The sequence below is a fragment of the Molothrus aeneus genome, chromosome 4 (assembly GCF_037042795.1).
Source record: "Molothrus aeneus isolate 106 chromosome 4, BPBGC_Maene_1.0, whole genome shotgun sequence".
Classification (NCBI taxonomy): domain Eukaryota; kingdom Metazoa; phylum Chordata; class Aves; order Passeriformes; family Icteridae; genus Molothrus; species Molothrus aeneus.
The window spans coordinates 50,997,861-51,025,009 of NC_089649.1; the positions used below are offsets into that span (position 1 = coordinate 50,997,861).

General features: G+C 36.7%; 1 protein-coding gene across 1 annotated transcript; it reads left to right on the forward strand.

The window, feature by feature from the left end:
- Positions 1 to 1,021: 1,021 nt before the first annotated feature.
- Positions 1,022 to 25,523, forward strand: TMEM156 (transmembrane protein 156). Its single transcript, XM_066549267.1, has 7 exons — positions 1,022 to 1,121; positions 5,534 to 5,815; positions 6,645 to 6,893; positions 8,980 to 9,087; positions 12,203 to 12,307; positions 17,573 to 17,679; positions 25,443 to 25,523. Exons 1-6 carry the CDS (start codon positions 1,022 to 1,024, stop codon positions 17,674 to 17,676), a joined length of 948 nt encoding a protein of 315 aa, XP_066405364.1. The 3' UTR covers positions 17,677 to 17,679; positions 25,443 to 25,523.
- Positions 25,524 to 27,149: the final 1,626 nt, after the last annotated feature.

The window sequence follows — 27,149 nt, forward strand, 5'->3', positions numbered from 1 at the left end:
ACTTCATTTGGCTAGTACTCAATATTTAATGGCTTGTGGGAAAAATACTTCAGAAGACATCTTTCTGAATTAATGAAATCCTTTACACTATATTACTCTATATTTGAGACAAGTTATTTGTTTTTACATATGCATTATTCAGGGTAGCTTTATTCACAATATTTCAGAAATGTTCTTTGCAGTCTCATCTATAAGAAAAATTTATAGAATATCGTGGTGGTTGTCAGAATTAATACTTCACTTTTAACTGGAAAGTTTAGCTGAAAAATTGTGACTATCATGTCACAGAAATATCAATGGCTCTATCCAGTCTTCTTGTGGTGTAAAGAATAGTAAAATGCAAACTGAAGACATTTGACAGATTGGCAACACATCTGTCATCTTTTAAGAATACAGCAGCAATGATAATATGAACAACTCATCCTCAGTTCATTGTACTTAATATATCACTGATTGCCAGATCAAAAACTTTAGGTTGTAATGATCAAATCAATAGTCTGGTAAAGTCTGAAAGATTCTCTATTACATTATCTTCCACTTAGCCACATGCAAATGTATATAAATAAAACAATAAAATCCCCATAACTGACTCATGTGGTTCTGAATCATTTAAATAATGAAGATCTATGACTCATTTTTAAAAAATCTTCTTGGCCAAATGAGAGCAAAATTCCTTCACAAAGATAACTGACTTACTGTTTAGCAGGTATATGAAAGTGGTTATTAAGGGGTTCTTAAAGAAAAACTTCCACAAACATATAAAATAGTTGGGTTTTTTTCTTATTGTCATTGTGGTACATGAATTTTGTCTTGAGCATATTTCAGTGAATCATCCTCATCTATGCCCATGTAAGAACAGAATGTGGTTTTCTGCAAGTTAATGCAGTGAGAAGTAAAAGGGAAAGTCACTATAAGAAAAGGAAATGAATAGGTGTTATTTTACATAATGTCTGCACTGAGTTAAAAGCTAAACCAGGAAGGAAGTTGCCATCACTATGCTAGATAGGAGTGCTTTGGTGACATGTGCTTGCTTTTGAGAAAACCAGTAGTCTTCAGATTAGGACTAGGAATAATTATCATGTTTATTTTGTGTTTACCTGAATTTTTCAAAATCCATGAAGGTGAGTGATCAGCTTTTAAAATAACCTTTTATTTATTCTGAAGTCTGCAATTGAAAAGTTGGCACATGCTTTCCTAAAAGCAATGGTTAGGATGCTGCCCACATGTGGAATTTGCAAAGGATATAGACTCTTTTTGTTGATTTTTTTACCAACAGAGTTAATTATGTGTGGTAATTTGGAATGAGTTTGTAATTCATTTACGTACACTGCAAAATTTTTGGTAACTCTTTCCATGCATGTATTTTCATGGCCTTCATAATGAAGAAAGTATTGAAAATGCTAATGTTCTTTTATAGCAGGTGCTCATGTCTTCAGAAACAACTTTTTAGAAGATTTTATACTTAAATGCTGTAAAACTTTGTACAATTACTATCTGGCAATGAGATGCTGTCTGTGAAGGAGATATGCAGTGGTAACCTGACAAAATGTAGAGCAGAATGGATGTAACTGAGTAAAGCAAATCTTGTAGCATAAATGCCAAATTCTTCTTTGTGATCCTAGAGGCTGATACTGAATTTATGATAAATGCTAACTACGCATGTGTGCAAGTTACTTTTTTAAAACTGCATGAGTAAATTCAAATAGTTTTGTCATATCCATTCCTAAGAAAGCTTTTGAATAAATAAGTATGATAATAAAAAGCATCCCTTTGACAAAGAGTGTGTTCTCAGGCATCATAACATAATTTCTTTATGAAGAATATAATTTTCTGAAATAATTTAGCATATTAAAATATCCAGATTAATTTACTTATATATTTTTTTCATTAACCATAAAGAATACATATCAGTAATTAGAATATAATGTATAGATTTTTATAGTTTATAAATGAACAAACTTGGTAAGCTGTCATAAGTTTTGAATATCATAACTTTTATAATTCGGTTTAAGATGTTGAAATAATTAATGTTTTACCTCCCTGCAGAGGTAAACAAAGTATTTGTAGCACAGATTATCCAAATAAACAATTACAGGACTATTACCAGAAGGAAACATTAACCTTAGTGTCAAACATCAAAGAATAATTACATTTTTCCATGATAATTTTTCTAGATTGCTCTTATTTGCCATGCTTTAGGCTGCAATAGTGTGATCACTGCAATTCTGTCTTAATCACAGCATGTCTAAAATAAGATTGTGAAGTATATGTGCGGAACAGAATTTTAGTTGGAGCAGCACAGATTTATATTTGGAAAATTAGAATTATTGCTGCATTTTGGAAGTTTTAAAAACTAAATTACAGTATAACAGACTGTGTAATGATGTCTGAATTACATTAGAAAGTAAATATGTTGAACAATTTATTCAAAATCTCTAAGGATTTTGGGTCTCTGGTTCATCAAAAACCTTCTGTTGAAAATGGGTTTTATTTCAGATTTTGTGACAAACTTAAAATGTATAGTTTTTTTGTAAATGTTTCAAATTGCTGGTTACACCATGAGACTTCAGCAGACAGAGTTGTTGGAAATCTTTGAGATGTGAAATATAATCACCAGCTCTTCCTCTGCGAGTTCCTAAATGAATGGCAGAAAGCTCCTAATTCCTGGATGTCTTATCCCAGGGGAAGTTCCAGCATTTATTTTCATTATGAAGAGGGAATAAAAATGGAAATTTATCATTAAACAGCAATTTAAGGGGAAATCAATTTGCAAAAATTAAAAAAAAAAAAACCAACAAAAAAAACCTTTAAATTTTTTTTCAAAATAATACAGTTCAGCATTACCAGAAGTGAAATGTTTCCTTTCTGTTTGTAAAGCAACCCATTTGCTGGTTACAAGTCATTGAACCTTTAAATTACACTGATTTAGAGTAGGAGGTTATCCTTTTGGGGTCTGATGCTTTCAATCCCAGTCCTGTCCCTTGGGTTCTGCTGTTTGATGGAGTGTATCTCGTTTAATCTATGAGTTGTGTATTCCCCAACTTGTACCATAGGTCTTATATCTCTGCAGTATTATGTGGCAACTCCAGCTTCCATAAGGAAATGATAAAAAATGCAACTTACACACTGCTGCTCTCACTCAGAATACTGCAGATCAAATGAAAAAGAGTCAAACCCATGCAAAGTGAAATATTTGTGATTTTCTTAATGGGAAGCAAGTTTTTTTATAAATTTTGATCTTCCCTGGAATACTTTCATATTAATGGATTTGGATTTTATATAAAAAACCATCCTGTAAATAGAGGTTTTATAGAAGAATTTAATAATCACATAACTTCTTAAGCTTAAGCATGTGATTGCAGGTCTTTGAATATAAAACATTTCCCTAGAGTTACTTTGCATGGTTTCATCTCAGCAATCCTTTTTTACTATTCAGGCTGCCTGTGTTCAGATTTCACAAAATCCTTTCCAAGTTTCTAGAGTGATGTTTACATTTGGGAGAGTGCTTCCCAGTGCTGCAGCAAGGAGCAAGGAGTATAGTATGGCTCTGTCTGCCATGTAACCCACTGGGAAAGTGTAGTGTTGTTGCAGCCCTTCTTCCAGCGTTCAACAGTCTATATCCCTCCTTAGAAAAGCCACAGTCCTGTGATGTGGGAAGAAAGAAGTTTGTTTATGCTAGATTGTCATTTGATCTGCTGTCTCAGTAGAGACCTTTCAAGAGGATGGGAAGCACTCTCCCTAACTCAACAACATTCACACCTTTTCCGCTCAGATAACGTGCCTTTGACACACCTACAACAGATAACAGGCCTTTGACACACCTACAACAGATATCAGGCCTTTGACACACCTACAGCGTGGCTTACAGGCAGCTCTGGAATCTGTTTAGCCATTTGTGCAGTTCAAAATGGACGGACTTTGCGGTGCTGAACAGAGATGTCTGTCACAGTCCAGCCAACAGATTCCCAAGTCCATGTACAGATTTCTTGGTGAAAGGGATATGTTAGGGAATTATGATTAGTTGCCCTTGAAAGCTATAGCAGTGGTTTTAGACTGGTAGCCCAGATGCCATGGCTTGCCATGGGAGCAGAGTAAGCATTAAATTTTTGCTCCTGGCTCATCTCCACAGACAAGTTCTACACAAAATGCCTCTTTCAAGTGGAAGAATTTCATCTCAGAAGCCTGATCCATGACCTGTTGTGTGGGTCAGATTGTAAGCATTTCAAGGAAAATTCTGTGTCTTGCCTCAGGGAAAGATCAAGCCCTAAATTTTGTCTGATATTCTTCCTTTTTATATCAAAATGAACTTTTTGTTACCTGTGTGGTTTACATTTCAATTTATCATGTTTTATAAGGAGTTCATGACTCTCTGATGTAGTGTTGGTAAAGGGAAGATAATTGACTTTGACACTGGAGTTTGGATTTTATTTCTGTGTCCTGTCTGGAATCTCTTACTGAATCATTTCTGAGGTCAACCTGCTGCTCTGTGAGCACAGGTGGCCGAGTGAAGCTGAGCACTGAAGCAACTAAAGGATATGTTTTGCTCTCTATTCATAAGGATTTATGATCACATTGCTCCAGTTGCTCATAATGGGAGTTAGATACAAAATTTTCCCTTTTTAAAGATGGAAGGGTACTGCTAGAATGGGAAACATAAAACCACAGGTTAGTGCAGCATCAGCTTTGGGAAGTGGTTATTCATAAATACATATTTCATGTTGGGGTCACACAAATTTTTTTTATTTTTGAGTTTTTGTATCTGAAAAAGTACTTCAAAGTTACTGAAAAAGTGTTTCAAAGTTAACACAAGTAAAAATTTGCATGATAAAGCTCTACTGTAATGTGGAAGAGAAATCACACTCATTTATAATTATGTGTTTTTGCTGCTTGCCAGAACTGCATTAATGTACTCTAGCTATGGTACTTTGATACTGAAATTTGACTATGAATACCAAACCCAAAGGTCATAATTAAAATCCATGTTCGTTGACTGAATATCAGAGAATGTGAAGGGTCTGGCTGGAGGATTCACAGCATTGCTGTGAATTTTCACTCTGTGGCTTCAATGTCATTTAGAAAGAAAGCTTTCATTCTGATTATAGCTACTTTACAACATAAATGCATTGGAATGTTGCAACTGTATTGTTCTAGGGCTGAGTTCCCTCTACAAACAAGTTTTCCATTCTTTTGAAGAAGCATAAATGTGCTTTCTCTTCTTTTGAAGAACAGTCAAATTGGAGGAGCTTTGAAACAGGAATGTGACTAGATACCATCAGAAATTCCAGTTACTCTTACAAGAGTTTTAATACAATTCAGCAAATAAAATCCAGTGTCTAGGTTGTGGGAAGACTCTGTGCTTGCTTTCTGTTACATATGATGCATTTAACATCTTGTCATTGCCCTCAAGAAAAAATAAAAAAGTGCATTTCATCATAAGATGGTTGGAATATGCACTACATGATGCTTCTGAGCACATACTTGTCCATGTGTCCTATATGATTGTCTGACTAACGTAGCACTCTTTCTTTTACAGCCAACACTGTAATGGTGTCCTGCATGGATACCTGTTCATCAAGTAACACCACTTTTCCACTTTGTACTTTTAACAATTCTTACAAAACATCAGTGCAACAAAGAAGAGAAAACCAGACTATTTTGCTGAAGGTCATTATAAATAATTCCAATTTCCAAAATATTCCATGTATTTGCCAGTCGTGCTGGAGGGAACAACAGTTCCACCCTAAACAGAGAGAGTGTGAATCCAAGAGGGATGTGAATGTTGATCATCAAGGATCAGGGTCAATAGCTGAAAAAAGTAAGTAGGATAAGAGAAATACTTAATTTTGAAGTAGCTAATTACAAAATAAAAGGCAAGTTTTTATTTGGTACTTAGAAGAAAATTATATGGTCCTGGTCTTTGCAAGTCTATGAACAATGATGGTTTTTAGCTTTTTTTTGCATGGCTAGAAAATGCTGACTTTGTGCCAGATTCTCAGTGGCATTCTTTCCTGGCTGTCAGTGAAACATGTTGGTAGCAAATACCTTCTAAAGTACTCAATTTATTTCTAGGGAGTTGTACTTTCTGACAAATTTTCAAGCTGAATTTTATTTTAAATGTCATTATGGAACTCTACATGTAGATTGCTGGCATTATGAAGATAGGCTGTATCTGAACCCTAACCCTAACCCTAACCCATATCTCACCTGTTTCTTGTAAACACAGCACAAGTCTCACATATTGTGTGGTTTGAAGCAAAGCAAGGACCTCCTGCAGCTGGTAGCAGACAGACAGTGTGTGCACTTCAAATCTCTATCATCATATGGCTTCTGCCTGGCTTCTATCCTTCTCATAGCCTGATGTTTGCCTGTTGCCTTTGACAACTGACCAAAACAACAACAAAAAAGTGATAGTAAAGCAAAAAAGAGTTATACTTTGCAGGGAAAATGTATAAGATAACCAAGGCTTTTTAGATCTATTCAGAGTAACTTTACACAGTATATATTTATCCATCTTTTTCATAGTCAGTGATGTAGAAACCTTTATGGTTTTGCAAATGAGACAGAGAATTCACTGTACTTTTTGAGAGTTGTGTCTTGATTTACCACTTGTATAACAGTTTTGTTTTAATTTTTATTTCCAAAAGCAAAAGGCTCGCTTGAAGTGAAAACAGAAAATGTTACTTATTTTTATAAATATTTTAACTTCACTACGGTTTCCAAGAAAGAAGTGGAGCATAATACGAACTACCTGATGGAAATCCACATCAACAATTCTATAGTCAGAGGACAAAACACAGCCAACAAACAACTAAATCATTCTTGTCTCTTGGCATTGATGGAAGACCAAAATGGCTGCATAACTACTTCACTGCAACTGAAGTCTTATACGGAATGTAAGTTACAAAAGACATTCAGAATGGAAATCAACCTAGAAACAACATAATCTTGCAAAAAATCTCAAGTAGGTAGTTGAAAATATTTAAATATTTGAAAATTTTTAAATATTTCACAAGAAGAGAATACAATTTTGAACATCCCTTATTAAAAAGCAGTCCATAGTAGACAACTGATGATTTTTATAATGATTTAAAGCAGGTTTAGCTGTGACTTCTTTTTTTCTAGAAGAAATACAGCAAAGTAAAGATCTGTACATTGTTTCTTAGCAGCAACAGACTCACACATTGCATGTGACAAAACCTGGAAATAAAATTTTCCCTTTCCTGATAATGGCATAACCCTGTTGTCTTGGAGGTAAATTTAAAAATCCCTGTTAACTACAGTGATAAAAGACCCAAGAGATAGGTTTGACCATTCTATTGTTGTACTACAATAGCCTACTACATAACCTTACTGCAGAATGCTTAAAAGATATATCTTCAGCTGAAATAAGCTTAGTTTTCCCTGAGGACAACCTTCAGCTTTTTATATTTCTCTTTGTGCTGCAAAAGTTTTTTGTTTGATTTCCTGACCATGGTCAGGACTTCCATTCTGTCTATCTACAACACTTTCATTTGGAAATTGCTGAATTATTGCATTCACTTATTTTTGCATGGAAAATATATTTTATGCTGTACCTTTGCTGGAAAAAGTATGTTTTTTAGAGTTGGATTAATATATGTTAATTAAGTCCAGGGAAAATCCTAGAGAAGAAAGCACAGTTTAGGATTGTTTTGGGTTTTTGTTTGTTTGGATTTTTTTAATAGGTGTGTCTAGCCATGAGAGGAGCATAATTTGTAATTTGCCCTGCTAACTTGTGTCAATACTATGAACTAACCACCTTTTGTTAATACTGATTTACCTGGGTAGCAGTAATCTCATATTAGCAATGAAAACTAACAATATGCCTTTTTTTTTCCTCTCTACTTCACAACAGCTAAAGAAGTGCTCAGGGCTTTTATTAAGCAAGGCTGATAATCAAGTCATTACAAGCCACTGCAAGATGGGATAGACTGCTCTGTTTAAAAGGCGCCTAGATTACTGTATTAAAGATATTTTTAGTTCTAAATTAGGAGGAATGAACCATGGGGTCATTGGCATTTGCCTCACATGTTCTTGATGGAGAAGATACAACGGAAGTTGAAGTCCAATTATACTATTCTAAGTAAGGGAAAGGGAAACAATAGTTTGACTGCAGTCTGTAATTTGGTTTTTTATGAGTTACAGTAACATAGCTGGTTTTTAAAACAGTCATTTGACAGTGCTAAGGTGTGCATTAACATGCAGCTGCCAAAGACGTTTGAAAGGCCATTCAAACAACCAGAGAGGAAAGCTCTCCACATCATTTCTTTGTTGTATACAGTCCTGACTTGTACTAGTTATTGAACTAAATCCCTGTGGAATGTGGGTGCATTTCTGCAGCAGTTGTTGTCCAAAAGAGCAGCCTACCTCCTTTATCCAATCCCATGTGATTCTTCCTCAAGGCAACTTTAAAGGAATTCCCCAGAGGGCTCCTGTGGTGGCATTTCCTCACTTTTTTATAAGAAAAATTTCTATATGTAGGCTCATGCCTTCTCTCATATATGAAGATAGACCACAAGGTTAAGAATGTCAGTACAGGCCATTGTTGGACAGTGGACCACTCCCTTCCATGCTTTATGCAGACAGAGGGGACACGTGTTACCCTTGTTCTACCTTAAATAAAGCATTTCCATTGGCTGAGTTGAAAAGTTTTCATTCATTCAGTCATCTGTATCTATTTCAGCCTTGGAAAGATATATAGATATAGAAATATATAGAGAGATAGATATAAAAATACAGGCAAAAATTAAGCTAAATTCTAGACAGGAAACCTACCATCAAAAACCAGAGAAGGCTGAAAGAAAAAGGCATAATTGCTTCTGTTTTTTTTTTTTTTATTTGTTTTGTTTTTATCTGTGGGGATAGGCACAATCTGAAAACCTACTAAGATGGAATGTTCTGCTTTTCTCTACTAGCAGTGATTTGCTGCTTAATTTTCCCTCTTGTACATTTTATGGACAGATCCAATGTGTATGACGAAGATCACTTGGCTCACTATGATTCCAGTAGTTTTTGTATTTACTGTTTCAATCGTCATCTACAAAATAGTCCAAGAAAATAACCGGAACTGTAAGTAACAAAACGTTAATCTGCATTAATCTAAATTTTTATGCAAGTAAGAATGTATTAATTTATAATAACAAAACTGTTTATTACTGTAGCTCAGACACTGATATTTTCATTGTCAAATGGTAAAAGCTTCTTAGAAACTGACTGAAGTACTCAGATGATTGATAGTATTACCTCTCACCTCTGCAAAAATGTAGATGCAAATCCAAACTTGTTGATGGCAAATTAAATGTGGGGATTTTGATAGATGATTGGTGGCATAGCGATATGAACTTCTGGTTTCACACTGATTTCAGTAGATGAAACAATTACTCTTAAACTTTGGAAAGTTTTAAGCAGAAATCCCAATGACCAGTATAAGTGAATTGAAGTACCCTTTCCTTCCTGAAGATAATTTATTTAGGTCACAGTCACAAAAAATTACAGGATAGATATGAGGAGATATACACTCACCTGTCTGTCCTTAAAACTGGCTATTCAAATTCATTGGTGGTGTAATCCCATGCAGGGCAACCAAGGTGCACTTTCTTAAGCCAAGAGCTGAGTTAAGCCCAGATAACATTTCATCTCTTTGCTATTACTTCAGCAAAGAAAACATTGCTGTGATTTCTGAAACATCACTATTGAATATTCCAAGTGATTGGAATTTTGCTATGAGAGAACTTGCCATTAGTTCAGCGATTGAAACAATTGTTTCTAGAATATTCTTTCAGCCATGACAGGCTCTTCTCTTGGGATACAGATAGTAATCAGATTTACAGTATTTTCTCTAGCAATATACAATGAATAAAACAATAATAAAATTGTAGAAGTACCCTGAGCTTGAGACCTTTGAGCAATCAAGATAAAGTCCTCTGCACAAAAGCAGTGCCAAAAATTGACCACTTGTCAGCTGCTGGTCATTGTTTCTCTTCCCAAGTCAGAGGTAGGTGGTACCAGGAGCACATTACCTTTCGTCACTGTGGAAAGAATATTACTTAAGCTGTTACCTGAGGGAATAACTCTCAGGTGCTTTTCGCAGCAGTTTCCAGAGACATTCTGCTTGTGTCAGCCCTGAGTGGGCAGAATGGCTCAAGACAACCAGCATTTAGTTGCTATTGCCAGGCAGATGTGCATTCCCCTGTAGTTCAGAGCTGCTGAAAGGTCACAGGGGTAGTAAACCAAATAATAATCCTTATCCATTCCCCTGGTCATCCTTACTGTATGCACAGGTAATTTTGAAATGAAGGAGCAATAGAAGTCTAGCTTTACTCATAACTGAACAGAAGGAAGAGTAGTGCCCACACACAAAATGTTTCTGTGATTTTTTGCATAATGTCAATACTTTATGCATATATCTTTAATGACTAAGCAAAATAATTGCTTGAGATGTCAAGTTTGTAACCTCTCCACCTTGATGAAAGGAACTCCTTACCAGATTATGTTGCTTAAAATACATGATATTTTACTTATTGCTAGAAGCAATTTCTGAGACAGATTTCATGTATATAAAACCCACGAAGTGTAAATTATGATTTTATAAGTGGGCTATTAAGTGCTCTAATTTAAAGGACTTTTATTTGTAATTTGAAAACTACTTATAAATGTCATGTCTCTGATTTTCTCTGCTTTGAGTCATAACGTTCTATTTTGTTCTATTAATGTAGAACTGTAAGTAGTGATGATTAATGATTTAGTACCTTTATTCTTAAACATCACATTTTTATTAAATTCAAGTTTTCAGAATCATCATGAACACAAACAGGGAGGAAGAGATGCCCTTTTGAGGCTTCTAATAACTTACTAGCTTCAAGGATACATTTTATGCTAATTGAGGAAAAGGGGGTTTATGAGTTAAATTTACAATATATAACATTATAACCAACATCATTATGTTACTGATAAAAAGACAAGTGCACAAAAAATAAAACTTAAGGTTTATGTGTATATATTAAGATGCCACCTTTCATTGCATGTCTATACACTATTTTTTTCCAGTGAGCTCAAAGAATAGAGCAGAACTATTAGCTATGTTTCTAAAACAGCTGTCATGAGTTTTTCCAGCCATAATTCAGTTGGTATTTTTTCTCTTCATTTCTGAGCACCACTGAAAGCTGTTAAGAAATGTGGAATTACTCATTTCCTCTTGAGACCTTGCAAGATATTCTGCTAGGTAGACTCTGAGACTCTCTGAATCATTAAGCTATTTTGATAAGTGCAGAAAATAAAATATCCAAGTAAACTTGGTGAAGGTTACAACTGATCCATGACAAAGGCCCTAAACTGGAAATTAATTGTTTTGCCTTTTTCTTTCCACTCTTGTCTCACGACCACTTCCAGAGCTTCCTTTGACATTAACTGTTACAATGTATGCTTGGGGCTTTAGAGCTTTAGATCTCCACTGGCTAGTCATAAAAAAATTCATGACCTAAATAATTTTAACTTAATGAATTTCTTAGTGTTCTCAAAGGAAAAAAGATAAAAATAAATTCTGTTACATAGAATTGGAGTGAGCCTGTCACCAGAAGCTGGCTGAGCCCTGGACTGCAGTTGCTGCTGAACAGGGCTAACCACAACAGCTGCACAACTGTCTGCAATAAACCCACTGAGAGCACTGCATTTAGAGAGCAGCAGAAGGATGGAAAGACTGAGAGTTTATGAACTGAGTGCTGAGGAACAGCCAGAGGTGCCCAATCCAGCTCTAGCTTTGTCAGGGGTGTGGAGCTTGCTCTCAGACTGTGCGATCTGAGATGAACACCCCACACTAGCAAGCAATCTGTCAGCTTCCTAGGTTGCCTGTGCAGTCCATCCTTGCTACTCCACTGTCAGCAGTGAGTGTCCAAACCTGTACTGAAATATGTATTTTTCTTGATATCCTTCCAAAATTTGTTCAAGGTACACAGTTTAGAAAAAGGCAAGGAATAATTTGAAAGGGACAAATCTGAATAAAATTTCTACAAAATTTCATTCAGGAAAATACAAATCATCTGGCCCTTGGTTTTCCTCATCACCTTATTCCGACACCTTCCTGATTTTTTAAACACTTTCCAAGGTATTCAACAGTTTAATAATAAGGGATTTACAAGCTTTCCTTCTAATCAAGGGCTGATGCTAACATAAGACATTTTGTTTAAAGCAGATTATAAACAAAGAGTAGCAACATCAGTTTCTACTGTTCTAAGAAGAAAGAGTTCCATACATGCAAGAAGAACTGTATCTGCTACTGAAATTCATCCTTTTCTGGGTAAGTGTATAAAAGTAAAACAAAATTTAACAAATCTTGAGGCATGAGGAGATCAAGAAAGACCTTTTAAGAATCTCCTGTCAAGAGATGCTTCAAGTTTGTTTCAGAGTTACCTTGGTCCTACACAAATTTGATCTGGCTTATGTTAAGGAAACACTTTTTTGTTTTAAAGAAATAAATCTGACAACAAAACTATAAGAAGACTTATATATATAATGTGAGAATGCTTCTCCCAGTCTTCCCAGTGTGTTGCATTAATGACTTTGAACTTTTTAATTTTTGGTCATATTGCGTGCCAGTTTTGAGGTTTGTCACCTGAGTGCTTTGTGTGTGTATGAAAAATATAGAGAGATGTACACATGTGTATGTATGCTCTATGTGTTTGTGACCCTTGATAAAATTTGTTATCAAAGCATGGAATGAATGGCTACAGCAGGACTCAATAAATGCTTTTGCTGGCACTTCATAGCCTATTTCTAGGGTCAAATTCCCACAAAATGCAATTTTTGAGTTTCAGATAGGTAAAAAATTGTGGTCTTTGGAGAGTGTAGTATGCTTACCACACACAAATTAAATGACATGGCTAAACTCAAAGTTTGGATTCTAGAAAACTGGATTTGGCATCAAATATCTGTGTGAGTGCCAATTACCAGGTGTTTCTGTGAGTGTTACTGACATTGCTCAAAGAGTGAAATGTTTTAATAAGTTTCATGGATTCTGGTTTTGTGAAGGGAGCTATATCTTTAAAAAGATTAACATGAACATATAGAATAATAGCTCTGAATGTCAAACTAACCTCCCTTCAAAACAAGAAAAATACAAAGCCAGCAATTTAAAAAAAGTGGTTTTAAATATGACTTAAGGCTTAAGTACTTTGCTTTTTGTTTTGTTAGTTCTTCGGGAGTAAGAGGAGACCCACTAATTTATGTCTACAACTCAGTATTTCATGGCATTTCAATTTTACCTAGAAAAGAGTGAATAGCTTCTTGTCTGTCTGAACTCCCCTGTGAGTACAATTTATGCTTCTTGCTCTTAAAGCACTGGCTACCTCTGAGATATATTTATGAGCTCATTCTTTTCATTCTGCGTGGAAGGAATTACTTTTCTGACATCTATTGTCTTGAGTAGCTTCACTAATATCATACCTGTTTAAACACATGTTCAGAATAGCATTTTAATGCCATTTAATGTTGTATATCCAAGGCATTTTTGATGAGGGAGTCTTACGGAAATTCAAATCTGATTTTACTAGATTTTACTGAAGAGAATAAGAATCCCTTATTGGTCTGTCATTCTCATTTTTAAGTGCCTCCTACTACAATTGATCCATGAAACTCAGAAAGATGCTTAGTTACATGAACTGCTATAATGGGGTTTATTTTAAAATAAAAGTCCTTGGTTTCACACACCATAATTTCAGTCAATCCAATCAATTTCTTAGTTTATACCAATATAATTTAAAATACAATCAAATCCATATGAAGAGTTTATTCTTTCCATAGTTGCTAAGCTTAGGATTTGTTACCATGATAATGGATTATAAATAGCTACAGATGACTTTGTTGACAGCCCTTGACAATATTTTCCCTATAATTAGAGCATAGCTTGCAATCTTGAAAGAAACCATTGAGATCCACTGAAGACAATACAATCACCCTGGAAACACAGTAATGAGTACTTGAGAGGATGTGACAGTACATCTTATAGATGAAAAGATGGAAAAGTACTCCTAAAAGGTTATTTGAAGTAAAGAAATTACAAGGGAAGAAAAAGAGGGAAGCCTATACTTTGACAATGGGAGTGAATTCTTAGGAGGCTTAGTAAATGACTGGCTTAATGTCACTGTAGTCCTACAAAAAAGTAATTTACAGCATGGATGTTAGTTTTGTAAAACTGTTAGTGGTTTTATATCCATGAATCATTGTCATTAAGTCCAGTGACCAGAGGAAAGGGGGAAAAATGTACAGAATGTTCTCTGGTGAAGGATTAAATTTACAACCTTCCAAATTCACAGTACTGCAAAGATTTAAGCACATATAGTGAGGAGAGGGGAGCTTAATAACATTCTGTCATAAATGTTAACTAAATGTTGTCTGGGCTGTAAAGCTAAAAAAGAATGTACTAGACCATGGGTTGTACAAACATTTTCTAGACTTCAGAGCTGGCCCTGCCATTGCATTTATGTATAGTAACTGCCCCTTGAATGGTATGAACTGACAAAAAAGAGTTTCTCTTAAATGCATCCACAAGACAAGTGAAAGAAGACAGGATACCTTTTTTTGTGCAAGAAGTATTCTTTAAGTGGCTGATCTGTATTTCCAGACATGGAGGATTTTCATCAAATAGAACTTGATAGTAATAACAAATGGAAAAGGATCCATTGAAGCCACTTCCTTGCTTTGCATTTCCTACAGAGAATCTTAGTGAGATTCCCACTCGAGAATTTTATTGCAAGAATTTCTTTGAAGAGCTTTCATATATTGAAGAAGCAGTAGAAGAGGTTTTAGAACAGCTTAATAAATTAATAATGGCAATTAGAAGGAGTAGAATGTATTCCCCACAGAGTTTTAAAAGAGCTCAGATAGAAACTGCTGAATTGTCGTTTGCAGCTTACTGCTTAAATCGGTCTCCAATGCAGATAAAAGGAAGAAAGTTCTACTTAACCAGCTGTTATTCCTCTTCCTTGGCCCATTTTCCCTAAACCACTTGGGTACCTCTTTGGTACCTCTTCAGTCTAGTAACTGACTAAGTGTAGTTATTCTCATGTAGCTGTATCCTAAAAAAAAGGTAATCCTGGGCACATGGCACAAAATTACTTGCTGGGAGCAGGCCAGTGTGCATGAACTGTATGCTACATTATTAAAAAAAAAAAAGGCAAGAATAAGTTGCAGAGGAATGAGGTTGCATAAATCAGGGCATTTAATAACTAGGCTGAATCTGCCTAGTAGGGTCTGGAAGATTCACTAACATAATTAGTTGGGTTATACTTTAGTGGGAATTTATATTACTGGAATCTTATCACCATAAACTCCCATTCAGACTTTATTTTCCTAGAGTAAGAACAACATTCCTTGTTTATTTTGATTCTATTTCAAATGTGGCATGTGTTAGGAAAAAAAGGCTTGTTCTCATTCCTGTACTAGAACTGGACAATGCAGACAGGGAATCATATTGTTAAAATCATCATGTTATTGCTCTACAGTCTGTGTGGGCAGCCTTAGTTCAAGCATAATATCTTGTTCTACATTGCTCAAACAATATATTCATTTTTAGTGATGCTCCATTGGCTCATGGAGTTACAGTTTGGTTCCTTACATTTTAGGATACAAATACAAGATTCCTTGACTCAATTGTCTGGCTCACAGTAATGCAAAGTTAATTCTGATGGATGGTAGTTTCATAACTCATCCTGAAAGAAGAGCGTTGCAGGGTCACAGTGACAACAAGGATTCAGAGAATAAAACCTCAGGCTTCCTGGCCTGCAGTTGTTTCCTGGACTGTTTAGGGTTTGTGACATCCATACTATTTGATACAAGTGGGCTTGACAGCTATTATTTTCACAGAAGAAACAGCAAAACAAATTCCCTCTCATTTGAATTCCTGTATTGTTTTCTGTGCTATCCTATTAAAATAATAGTTCATTTCCCACAAGATTAGAGGAAATAGGGAAAATTCTGCCATATCTCTGATGTGTTGCTATAGCTTCAGGTTAGTTGACATGTTGGAAACAGAAGCAAATGCTGGCTCAGCAGTGTCAGGGCTGGCATCCCAGCGAGTTCAGACTTACTCCTCCTTGTATTCTGCAATACATTTGCTTTTTAGCAAAGAGAACAGGCAAGACACATCTTCTACAGCAGCAAATAGATGCCAAGACAAGAAAGAGAAATTTGTTTAATCTTGGCTAACTGAAACATCACCTATTTGGTGGTCCCTCTCAGTTCCTGACATAGTTGAATAATTATCTTTCCCTCTGCAACTTACATGAATTATGTTGGCAAAAGCAAAGCTTCTCATAGTATTCAATATTTAACATAGACTTATGTGTTTCTGAAATGCAACATAACCAAGAAAACTGTGAAGCCTTATTACTACTTTGGAGCTTTTAAAATTTTTTTCAGATAAAAAGAAGGATAAAATCTATAGGATGCAGGTAACTTTAGGGAGCTTTTTATAGCCCCTGTATGCTTTCCATAGAGCCCTGAGGCACAAAGGATCTTTTCTCTGCTCAGTTTGCATGCATGCAAAACACTCTTACACACAGGCACTGAAGGGGATATCAGCCTATATTTCCATTCTCTCCAGATTCATCTCATTCATCCTAAGGGTCAAACAAGATCCATTGTTATTTTTTTTTAAACTTTTAAAATTTTTTACTTTGCTTTTCATATTCAGCTGCTTGAGTGCCAAGATCCAAACTGTACTTTTTAATTGCATTTGTAAAAAGAAAAGTCCAAATGATGTAGCCAGTAGAGAATGAACATAGCTAGATATAAGTGGCACAGTTTATCCTCTTGTTGTTAGCTCAGTGGAAACCCATTTGTAGGTTTACAGAAGTAATGGATAGTCAGGGACAGGATGGACCTGGAGTCAAAATATTGTGTTCCACAGCAGTTCTTTGAAAAATGCATTGGATAAACAACTCTGCGCGCATTTGCCTGACAGTGCTATCTCTGCATTTCCTTATCAGTATTCCACTGAGATACTGTATCAGGATCTGTGTGCTAAAGGCATCACCTCCCCCCTTCCTGCTTCTGGGGTGTATGCTGTCACCTTTGTTGACAACTGGGTGATACCCAGTAGCTCTCCCTGTGTGTGTGACAAATGAGCTGAGGCCACACCACGTGTGCCTGTGGCAATCTGTGGTGCCCTTATGTGAAAATGAGTCAGGAATTTCACACTCTAAATTTCCATTGTTTCTGCTTAACTGGCCAAATTTAGGAGTTTGTATTTTGGGGGGCACTTACATAACCTCAAATTTGCATGCTTTTGGATTTTCACTACAATTTATTCACAAATTTATTTCACACAAATTTATTTGCCTACCTTCAAGCTGCTTCCCAGATCAGTGTAGAATCAGGACATTGTAGTCCTACTAGCATTAAAAGGAAGTTAAATACCAGACATGGTTAGTACTTTCAGTACTGTCCATCTCTGTCTTGTGTTCAGATGGGTCTCAATTATTTTTCAAACTTTCATATGCAAGTCCAACACTCTGCAGGTATATTTGCTGTTAATAATATGGATAAAAATTATTTTAACTTTCAATAGTGAAAACCAGCAAACAACAGGCCCCACTTCCTGCACAGACCACAAAGAGACTGTCTGTAATTCCTGAACAAGAGCATTGTCATGTGGAACAACTGTAGAAGGTAAGTAACCATCTTACAACCCTAATTATTTTGGTTTGCCTCATATATTTAGAATTAATAGTGTGGATATCTGAAGAAAATAATTATTACTTCTTCTAGCCAAGTGAATAAGATGAAAAACTGGATAATGTGTTTTGTGAGAGCTAGGCGGCATGAAAAGAGAATCAGTTTTACTTCTGCTACCAAAAGTGATCTATAATCATATGTGTTAGCCTGATAAACCCTGTGTGTCCCTGCAGACCTTGGTGCAAATTCTGACACTTTTTTTCTGGTGCAAAATATTGTGTCCTAAACTTTAACACTGTGCTGACATTTGTTTTTACAAGGGCGGAGGAAAAAAGCAATTAGCAAATGATCTCTGAAGAAAATTCCATATTTGAAACAAATAGCCTGCTTATGAAATTCCTCAAGCAAAAGAAATTGATCACTCTGTTGTTCTTCCACCAGTCAGAAGGAATGATGAGAAGCTGGTTTCTGTTCAGAACCAAGACTAATCTCCCAGTCCTAACTTTCTGCAGCCACTGTGCTGCAGTAATTGTTTCAGGAATTCCAGATGTAAGGAACCAAATCTTCATAGAAATGTGCCATAAGAGATAGCTCTTCCTGAAAATACTTGTAATGTCTAGAAAAAACAGATGCTACTTGAATAAGTAATACAAGACTAATATTTCAAGTGCATAGACCAGGTGATGGCTACTTGCATGCATGATATTATTGTGTATGGTGATTTTTTTACATTAAAGGCTTAAGGAGTTTCTTCTTTTATATTTCTATTTAAATTGGATGGAGTTTTATTGGAAACTCAATATAATGTCATGCTATCTTTTTATGGTGTTAAAAAATTTATGTACTGAAGAGCAGTTTGATTTTTGTTCTTCATGTGGAAGGATGAAGATGAAATTGCACATTGAGAACAGAACTAAACGAAAAATTTTGAACAGCTTTGCTGACAGAATATGAGGTAATTCCATAGTAAATTAATAACTGAGCTAGAGAATTATTTGGTGTTTGAATGAGAGTAGCTGGGTTATAGGATAGTATATTATAGTTATTAAAAATACTGGCCCCTGTTTAAGTGATTGTCATCCATAGATCTTGTGAAGACTTACAAAGATAAGAAGTTGTTACTGTTGCTATTTTTAAAATGAGGCTGTCAGGAGACACAAAGAGATGACATGACTTGGGAACTCTGTGACATAGCTGACAGCAGTTCCCAGATCATCTGAGTTCAGCTGTTTGCCATTTGGGCTCAGTTTCTGACTGAGCAGGTGCTTTCCAGGCCCCGTTAGCCTTTCTGTAGGGCAGCTTCTTCCTTTTCTGCAGGGATTGCTCCCAGACACTTCAGTACACCATTTATTTTTCTGGTCTCTGTCACATACATGTCTGCCAGGTACTTGCCCAACTTAATTGTTTTTTTTTACTCTTGGCTTGAAAATAAGACATTTCTAAGGTTGAAATAGGATGTGCTGCTAAGCAGGTGCTCACCTTTCTTCAGTGCCTTCACTTATACAGTATTATGGCTGATCATTAACATGCTTTATTAATTCTGTTCTTCTTCCAGGATGTTGCATTCACCTAAAACACCTAAAACTCAACTTTTAGAAGCAGAGGGAAAAAGTCATGGCTCATTCCCATACAAATTTAACTTTTGTGTTGCTAGAGGTGGGAGTTACTGTTGGGGTGACCTTTTGCTTTTATTACCTAAACTGTTAGGAGCTAAAGGATAGAAAGAAGAGATGGAACAGCTTTTCAGATTTTTGGTTGCTCTGTGAGACAATACATGAGATCCAGGACACTTTGGGCTTAATTACTCCCTTTCCTTAATCTCTGTGTGAATGACTGAAAGAAAAAGATTAGGTATCTTGAGAAAGCCCAAAAGCCTTGTTCAGTGCTGTACAGAAGCAGGCTTGCTTTTCCAGATAGTCCTCCTGTCAGAGGGACAGCTGGCAGTGAGGTGAAATCCAGATGTGATATGTGGGAATAATGCTGAATACATTGTAAATTGTAATGTTACATGACACCATGTGGAAAGATTATTAAATAATCTAGCTGCAGAAATTCAGATCTAGATCTTGCCTTTCATCATGGTTTTTTTTTTTTTTAATACATTTCTTAAAGGAATACTCTCTCAGAGCTAAATACTCTGTGAAAATGATAAAAAACACTTTCTGTTTAGTTTTGCTTTACTTCCTGCAAAAACCCCCTTCTTCTCACTTCATCTGATAAGGTCAGATCCACGTCATTACTGCTTGTGTCTGTGGGTGCCTCAGTTCCAGGAAAGCTTGCTAGCTATGAGTACTTGTGGTAACTGAGGCTGGGGAAGGAAATTGTGATCTGCTTTTTGCACGAGTGCTGGGTTTGTCTCTGTGAAGTCTCTAGAATGTGAAGTCTCTAGAATGCTGCTAAAGACTCATTTGCTCAGCGGGGATAAGCTGTGTTACAAGTACTGCACATGCAAGCTAAGTACTGAGGCTGGAAAAATGCAAAAATAATCAAATTCCCAGAATTGCCAAAGACAGTTCTAGACTACATCAGCCTGATGAAGCGTGAGTTTTTCTCTGAAGTAGGAGGTGGGCTGGAGATGAGAAGCATGTACCAGGGATCTTCTTGATCAAACCCATCATCTTTGTACGACTGACAGCTGCTCCCCTCAAGAGTGTGCCTCAAGTGATACAAGAGCCTCAAATAGGGAGGGATTCTAGGCAGAGCTAGAAACCTGAGAGAGATCCACTGGGGATACCGCTAACATCTGCCCTTCCCTGCCTCAAACCAACCTCAGTCTGGTTGGTAAGAGTTACTTCAATGTCTGCCCTGAATCAGGCAGGCAAGATGAGTTATACTTTTCCTCATCTTCAGCCAGCTGGAGCTGCACTCAGAGAAATCATTAACCACAGCACAGAGTGTTTGATTTCTCTGTCAGGAGACTACCTACACAGCAGCTGTGGTAGGTGTAACAGCAGTTGTGAGGAGGAGGAAATGTAAAAGCAAGGATAACTCTGATCACGATCAGAGTTATTATCACGATCAGAGCTCATTATAGCTAATGAGCTGGAGAATCTGCTGATGGCCTCAGCAGTGGCCCTTAACACAACACATTGAAAGAGGAAAGGCTGAAAAACAAGGCTAAAATTGGTTTAGCCATGGGAATGGTCAGGAGAGATCTGTTGCCTGTTCTTTGCTTGTTGCTCCAGTTGGAAACAGTGAAGTATTGCTCTTACTAGTAGATTGAAAGAGATATCAATAATCAATTACACATTGCAATTTTCCACTGTTTTTCTTTTTCTAACAAGAAAAAGACATTTCTTTCTATAAATGTATTTTTTAAGTCTTTAGATTTAAGACAATACTGTTGATTATGAAATGTAAATATATTGATAAACATATGACCATACATGTGTTGCCATGTTTATCAATATACTTAGATCCAATTGTGTGGTCTCCTATCTATCTATCTATCTATCTATCTATCTATCTATCTATCTATCTATCTATCTATCTATCTATTCTGTGTGCACATAGAAATGCACCCAAATGCTTTGTTATTCACTATTGCACTGACAGCTAATTCAGCTAATAAAAAATGCACCAACTTCTGCACTTGTGCCTTTGCCAAAGGTGAATCTTTTCATCACAGATCACTTAATGTCTCGGTATTTTCACAATAACTATTACAACTACACTTGACTACCATAGGTAAGAATCCTCTGTTTCTGCCATCTTTCATTAAACTGCCATATTAGCAACTGCCCAGGAAAACAATGAATGAGCCATGTTCCTCAGGTGTTGAAATACACTTTACATATGTTGTGGTTTAGGAATGGTGTTTTCCTATTCAATAGTCTCGCTAAAACCACAGTGCAGCTTGCTTCCCCTCCCCATTGGAAGCACAAAAGGCAAAGATCATGGCTTGAGATATGAACAATTTAGTGGAAACAGCGATGAGATAAGAAGACAATAACAAAAGGTATAGGCAAGAAAACAATTTTCACAGAAAGCCTGGGATAATACTGACTGGCTCTTCCCTACCACTTTTCTCCCCACTGGAAGGAACATCCTTCTTCTTGGAAGCAAGAGTCCTGTATCCCTGCTCCTGTCAATGACCTGAGGTGGTGTAGAATAATCTCCTAGCCATGCCCACACAGCTCCAGGCTCATCCCCTCACAGCTACTGCAAAATATTAACTCTGTCCTGGCCAGACCCCAGGACAACATATAACAGCTGTCAGTGTACTTCCTTAGTGCTGTGAGAAGATTGTGACATTATTTACCCTAATTTTGTTTAGATTGGAAGCATGAACATTTTATTCAGGGCATATATTTGCATTCAGGGCAAATATTTGGATTCAGAGGGAATGCAGTTCAGGTAAGAGCATGCCAGAATAAGGCTCTGGAGACTATGATTTCTGTCTCTCCTAATGATGCCTCCTTACTAATTTGCATGGTTGTAAGAAAGAACTGTTTATCCTCAGCTAAAAGAGATTGCATAGTGCTTTTAACAAAGCTTTACTTGCATCAACTGGTACTTTTAACTTTAAGAACTCTACTTCCATAAACTATTATTTTCAGCAACTGTGAAATGCTGTGTGATGTATATCTGGTTTGAAAAACCATGAGGACTAGCACTTCTGAATGTGTTTGATTCAATGGCCATTCCCTAATCAGTGGGGGCAAATAATTAAAGTAAGAAATGAAAGTGGGCAAGAAAGAGGCAAATCACCATACCCATATGTAAGATGAAGGTGTTGGAGCATTCAGAAATATGATTTTGTTGATGGTTATCTGTGAAATCATTGTTGAGTAGGGAAGGTTTTGGCTAACCTTTCCCTTGGATGTTAAAGAAGCCTGCCTCAAGGAGTGACTTTCTGAGTCCTGCCCTTGTGACAATCTGTTTTTCCCTGGGGTGGGGCCACATGCAGTCTGGGCAGACTGGGGGGCTCACTGGCCTCTCTCACACCAAAGCTGCACTTCAGTCTTACAGTGGTCAGGGCAGAATAAAAGCCACGTGTAGCATGAAGAGAAACTGTGAGCCCTCTCATGCAGTACCTCTGTCCTCTGCCTGTTTAAGGGGAAGCAGCACTGTATTCTCTGAATCAAAGGCAGGGTTAATAGACTTCATGAATGGTTAGGGACAGAACAGTGTTCTGTTTGGGGAAATTATGGACAGATAGAGACTTGACAGTTCTTGGATGAAGTGCTGCCATTTTATGAGGAAAGAAAGAAAAGTAAAACTCAGTGTCTTAAAGCCAACTGTTGTGGGCTTTTTTTTTCCTTGAAAGTGCCCAGTGTTATGCTCTGAGTTGATGCTAGATCAAATTCACACAAGTTGGTCACTATCACCCAGACATTTTATTTACTGCATCAATCTCTTTGGCAATCAATGCCTCAAGGACACGATAAAAGAATCTTGGTATCCTGCATCGCATTAATTCTTATAATAAAACTGGTAGACATGTCAAAGACTGCATAAAACTAATGAAAGTTCCACATCAGCAACTGCCAATGATTTTTAGGACACTGCCTTTTGCCATCTGTCTTTGTGAAGGGCTTTGAGATCCTTGAACACCAAAGATGCTTCATGCCTCTGTAGCTCTTTCTGAATGACAGTGTAGCTGCACAGTTAAATCAGACAAGTTGGTCTCCAGTGAATATAGAATTTAAGACACAATCTTATCTTCAGGTGAAATGGATTATAAAACTGGAACATAAGGTAGATGACAGGTAACTGACAGGGACAACACACAGTGTATGGCTAAAAAGATGAAAACCTCTGTCAAAAAATTGTAAAATAGAAGAATTTGATGGGTCCCTTTCACAATCTGAGAAGCATGTGGGCATGGAACCTGTGGGCGCAAGGGTTGGCAGAAGAGATCAACAAGTGTATGAGAGGCTGTGTCTTACCCAGCAACATTCAGAATATCATCACCATCATTGTTTTCTAATTAAACACTCCCATAGGGAATTAGAAATTTGATTGTGCATATCCCAGTCTAATGCCAAGAAATTTTAGTGCAGGTATACCTATGGCACTACCTGGGCTTTGGCTCATGCTGCTGCTGCCTTCCTGAAGCGGTCTTTAAATGCCATCTTTGCTGAACTTAGTAGAACAAACAGAAAGTGCAGCTAAAAATATTCTTTGCCTGTTTTCCTTATGTGATTGTGGCTTTACAAAAATGTTTTCATATTTAAAAGAATCTATCTCTCATCTGTCTTCAAGCAAGACACCCACACAAACAACAGAAGATAGGAATTATGCAGAGAAAGCAGTGAAACTCATAAGACATTCTAGCAAAGGCATGTAACGAGTGAGCTCAGGAGTGAGAGGAAGATTACAGTTAAGCTGCTTTCAGGCAGGTATTTGTGAAGAACAGTAGGTCTGATTTTAAATTGCTGGGATCCTTCCAATTATCCTTTTGACAGTTTTTCTGAAAAGCATAATTTCAGTGCTCTGAAGTGATAGTACTGTCATTAAAGTTATCATAAAATTTGGTGTGAAGCTGCTGAAGGGAGAAGTTCCTACTAGTACTGACCTACTGGCTTTGAGGGTTGGCCATTTCTGTAAGACTTAATTTTTTACACCATAATTCCTCTTGATAACTATGATTCTATGATTTATGCCCTCAGGCAGCTTTAAATTGTTTTCAGAACTGTATGCACTCAATGAGGTATTTATTTTTTAAATATCATGAAAGGTAATTCCTCCTGTTTCTGCTTCCGTAAGAGATTCTAGTCTTAATCACACATTAAAATGACAACTCCTCTCAGCACAGAGGAGCTCACAGAATCAGATTGCTGAGCACATTCCAGGGTACTTGGCACAATTACTGGGTCCTGCACTAAATGCATGCCAGGCTGTGTTTCTCTCCAAAGGACACACTAAGGGTTTCCAAGGGAAGCACTGCTGCTTGCTGGCAGAACTGGACTAGAAGGGGCACTGTGCAGGCTGTTTAAATCCACTGCTCCATTAGCTGGCATCAATTTTTGATGCAGTCTGTCCTGCCTACACTTGTCATTTTCTAGCTCACTTCGGCAGCTGCTGCCTCCAGTATGATTTCACAGCCAAGGAACACTTCTAAACCCAGTTCCTACCCTGTAAAAGAAAATGTAGACAGATGTTGTAATCAGGCGTGCAGCTATGGGAACTACCAGAATGGGTGACAAGCTATATTTGCTTTTTCACTCAGTGTGCAAGTTAGAAGTACAGAAATCCTGTACTTCCACTCCACCTCCCTCTTCTCCTCCCTGAAAAGTAAGACAAGCTTGGTTGGAATCTGTGAGCTCTGGGAGCTGCAATCCAAATTCAAAAGTGTCATTCATGGTTAGTGAGAAGCAGTTCACTTGTGAATGTGGAAAAAGCTGCTTTCATTTCATTATTTCCAAATTTGTCCTGCCATATAGCAGTATAGAATGGGAATGCAGTTGGGCACAGAAAAGCACTTCAGCTAGGTGGATGTGGTGAATGTTCACCCTTCCATTGCCAGCTTCCCTGGAAGTGGGTAAGGCCTGGTGTGCCTTGCTCAAGTTCCTGTGTCACTCTCGTGGGGCAGGTACCTGGGCCACTACTCAGCTGCCAGGTATCAATCTCAGTCTTTTGCTCCATTCTGATGCGCATCACCTATTTTGTCTGCCTTTAAGTTACAATGTTGTTTTCTTTTGTAATAAAGAGGAGAATTCATTATTGTGAACATCAAAATTATGACATTTGAGATAAATTAGAGAAGACTTACCCTCCTCTTTTTTTCCTGATAATATTTTCTTTTGTTTCAGGTATCACCCTATGAAATACCAGCACTTCTGGATGAAAGAAGACACATCATACACCACAGAAGAAAGCATCCCCAATTCCAGCCTGTTATCCATCTTTTCATGGGAATAACAATTATGCATTTTAGTTGACAAGTTCCATTTTTTCCATCATAATTACTTTGTGTTAAGAAAATATGAATGATGAACAAGCATATTTTGCTGCATAAACAACTTCAATAGCAGAGTATAGATTTCACATCTATTTTCTGTTCTTTCAGGATTCATACTTAGTTATATGGTTGTGAGGTAATCCTTGTGATAATTACATATTTTTATCAGGGCAGAAATTTATTTTATATATTCCATAGGATAAGAAATCTGTATAAAGCTATGAATTATCCTCTAATGTGAAATAAGCACAATTTTCAACCTACTTAATGCTCTAGATGACTAAGATGCCTAAAAGATACAGATTCTGGCTGTTGAAAAGAGTGGCTAAAGTATTACAGAAGGAAAAAATTCTGCAGCATGTTAGTTTCTGCAGTAAACCAGGAAGACAATCATAATTTGTGCAGTATCTTAGTGGATAAAGAAAAAATGATAACTCATTAAGACAGTAAATGGGTTTGTACTTTTTGAGAAATTGCATTTCCATCTTTTGTTCCAGCTTGGATCATTAGCATTCCAACCCATTATCTCTTGGAACCTTTCCTTACTTTCGATTTACTGCTGCTCCTCTGAGTGCAGTGGAGCTGTTTGGGCTGAGCAGGGTCCCAAACTCCTTTGGTGCTAACAAATGATTTGTGGGTACAGCTTAGCCATCAGTTACTAGGCAGAGACAGAAATTGCCAGGACTTCAGGCTCCCTTGTGCTAAATCCATCAGGATGAACAGATTGTAAACTGCCCATTGCAAACACAATAGGCAGCAATTTAGCATCCAGTAAATACTTCATTACCTCAATTCCTTACATTTATACAGCCTTTCCCTCCTGAAGCTTTCTGAAATTGAATTTTCCAGTCTACACTGAGCAGTTCAGATTTAATATGAATAGGTGTGAGCATTAGCTACTGAATTATTTGAGGGCATATAGATTTTTTTGTATTTTGTTGGATAAGTCTGAAACATTTGTTTCTATTGTTTTTTATTTTACTATCTTATTAAAAAATAAGAGAAAAATACTTTCTTGATTTGGGGGCTTTTTGTGGTTTGTTTGTGGTAATAACAAAGCTTCTCAGAAGCAGTTTTTCAGAAGCAGAGTTTTTAATAAGCTTTTCAGAAGAAGAGTTTTTAATACAGTCTAAAAAGTAAGCCTCTCATAATTTCCTTCTTGGTTGTGTTTTCTTCTTATTATAGAGAGCAACTTACAGACAAAGAGACATATTTGTCTCAATTCACTACAGAGCTGCTAAGGCAGTTTTGGTCGGTGTTTAAATGCTTCAAGTGATTCAAGCTATCTATCACTTTTCCCCTTCAGTTCTAGAGATCTTGATAGGGGTAGCCCTGCTTCTTGTGACCCCAACTTAATTTTCTTTCTCCTATAGTTTAATTCTATTATTATTCTTGCTGCCTATAACCTACCGCTTTTCCTTAGACAAATAAAATATGATTTCCTATTTTATTAACCACAGTTATCCCACAGCTCTCCGAGTATTTGGCTTTACTACCCTGGAAGGTTCCAAGTTACTTTTAAGAACACCATAAACAAGAAAACCCAAAAGGCTCTTTC

Coding starts and splice junctions, on each gene's coding strand:
- TMEM156 (XM_066549267.1), top strand. CDS start 1,022: ATGTGCTTGCTTTTGAGAAAACCAGTAGTCTTCAGATTAGGACTAGGA. Junction 1,122..5,533: donor ATTTTTCAAAATCCATGAAG/GTGAGTGATCAG, acceptor TTTCTTTTACAG/CCAACACTGTAATGGTGTCC. Junction 5,816..6,644: donor AGGGTCAATAGCTGAAAAAA/GTAAGTAGGATA, acceptor TATTTCCAAAAG/CAAAAGGCTCGCTTGAAGTG.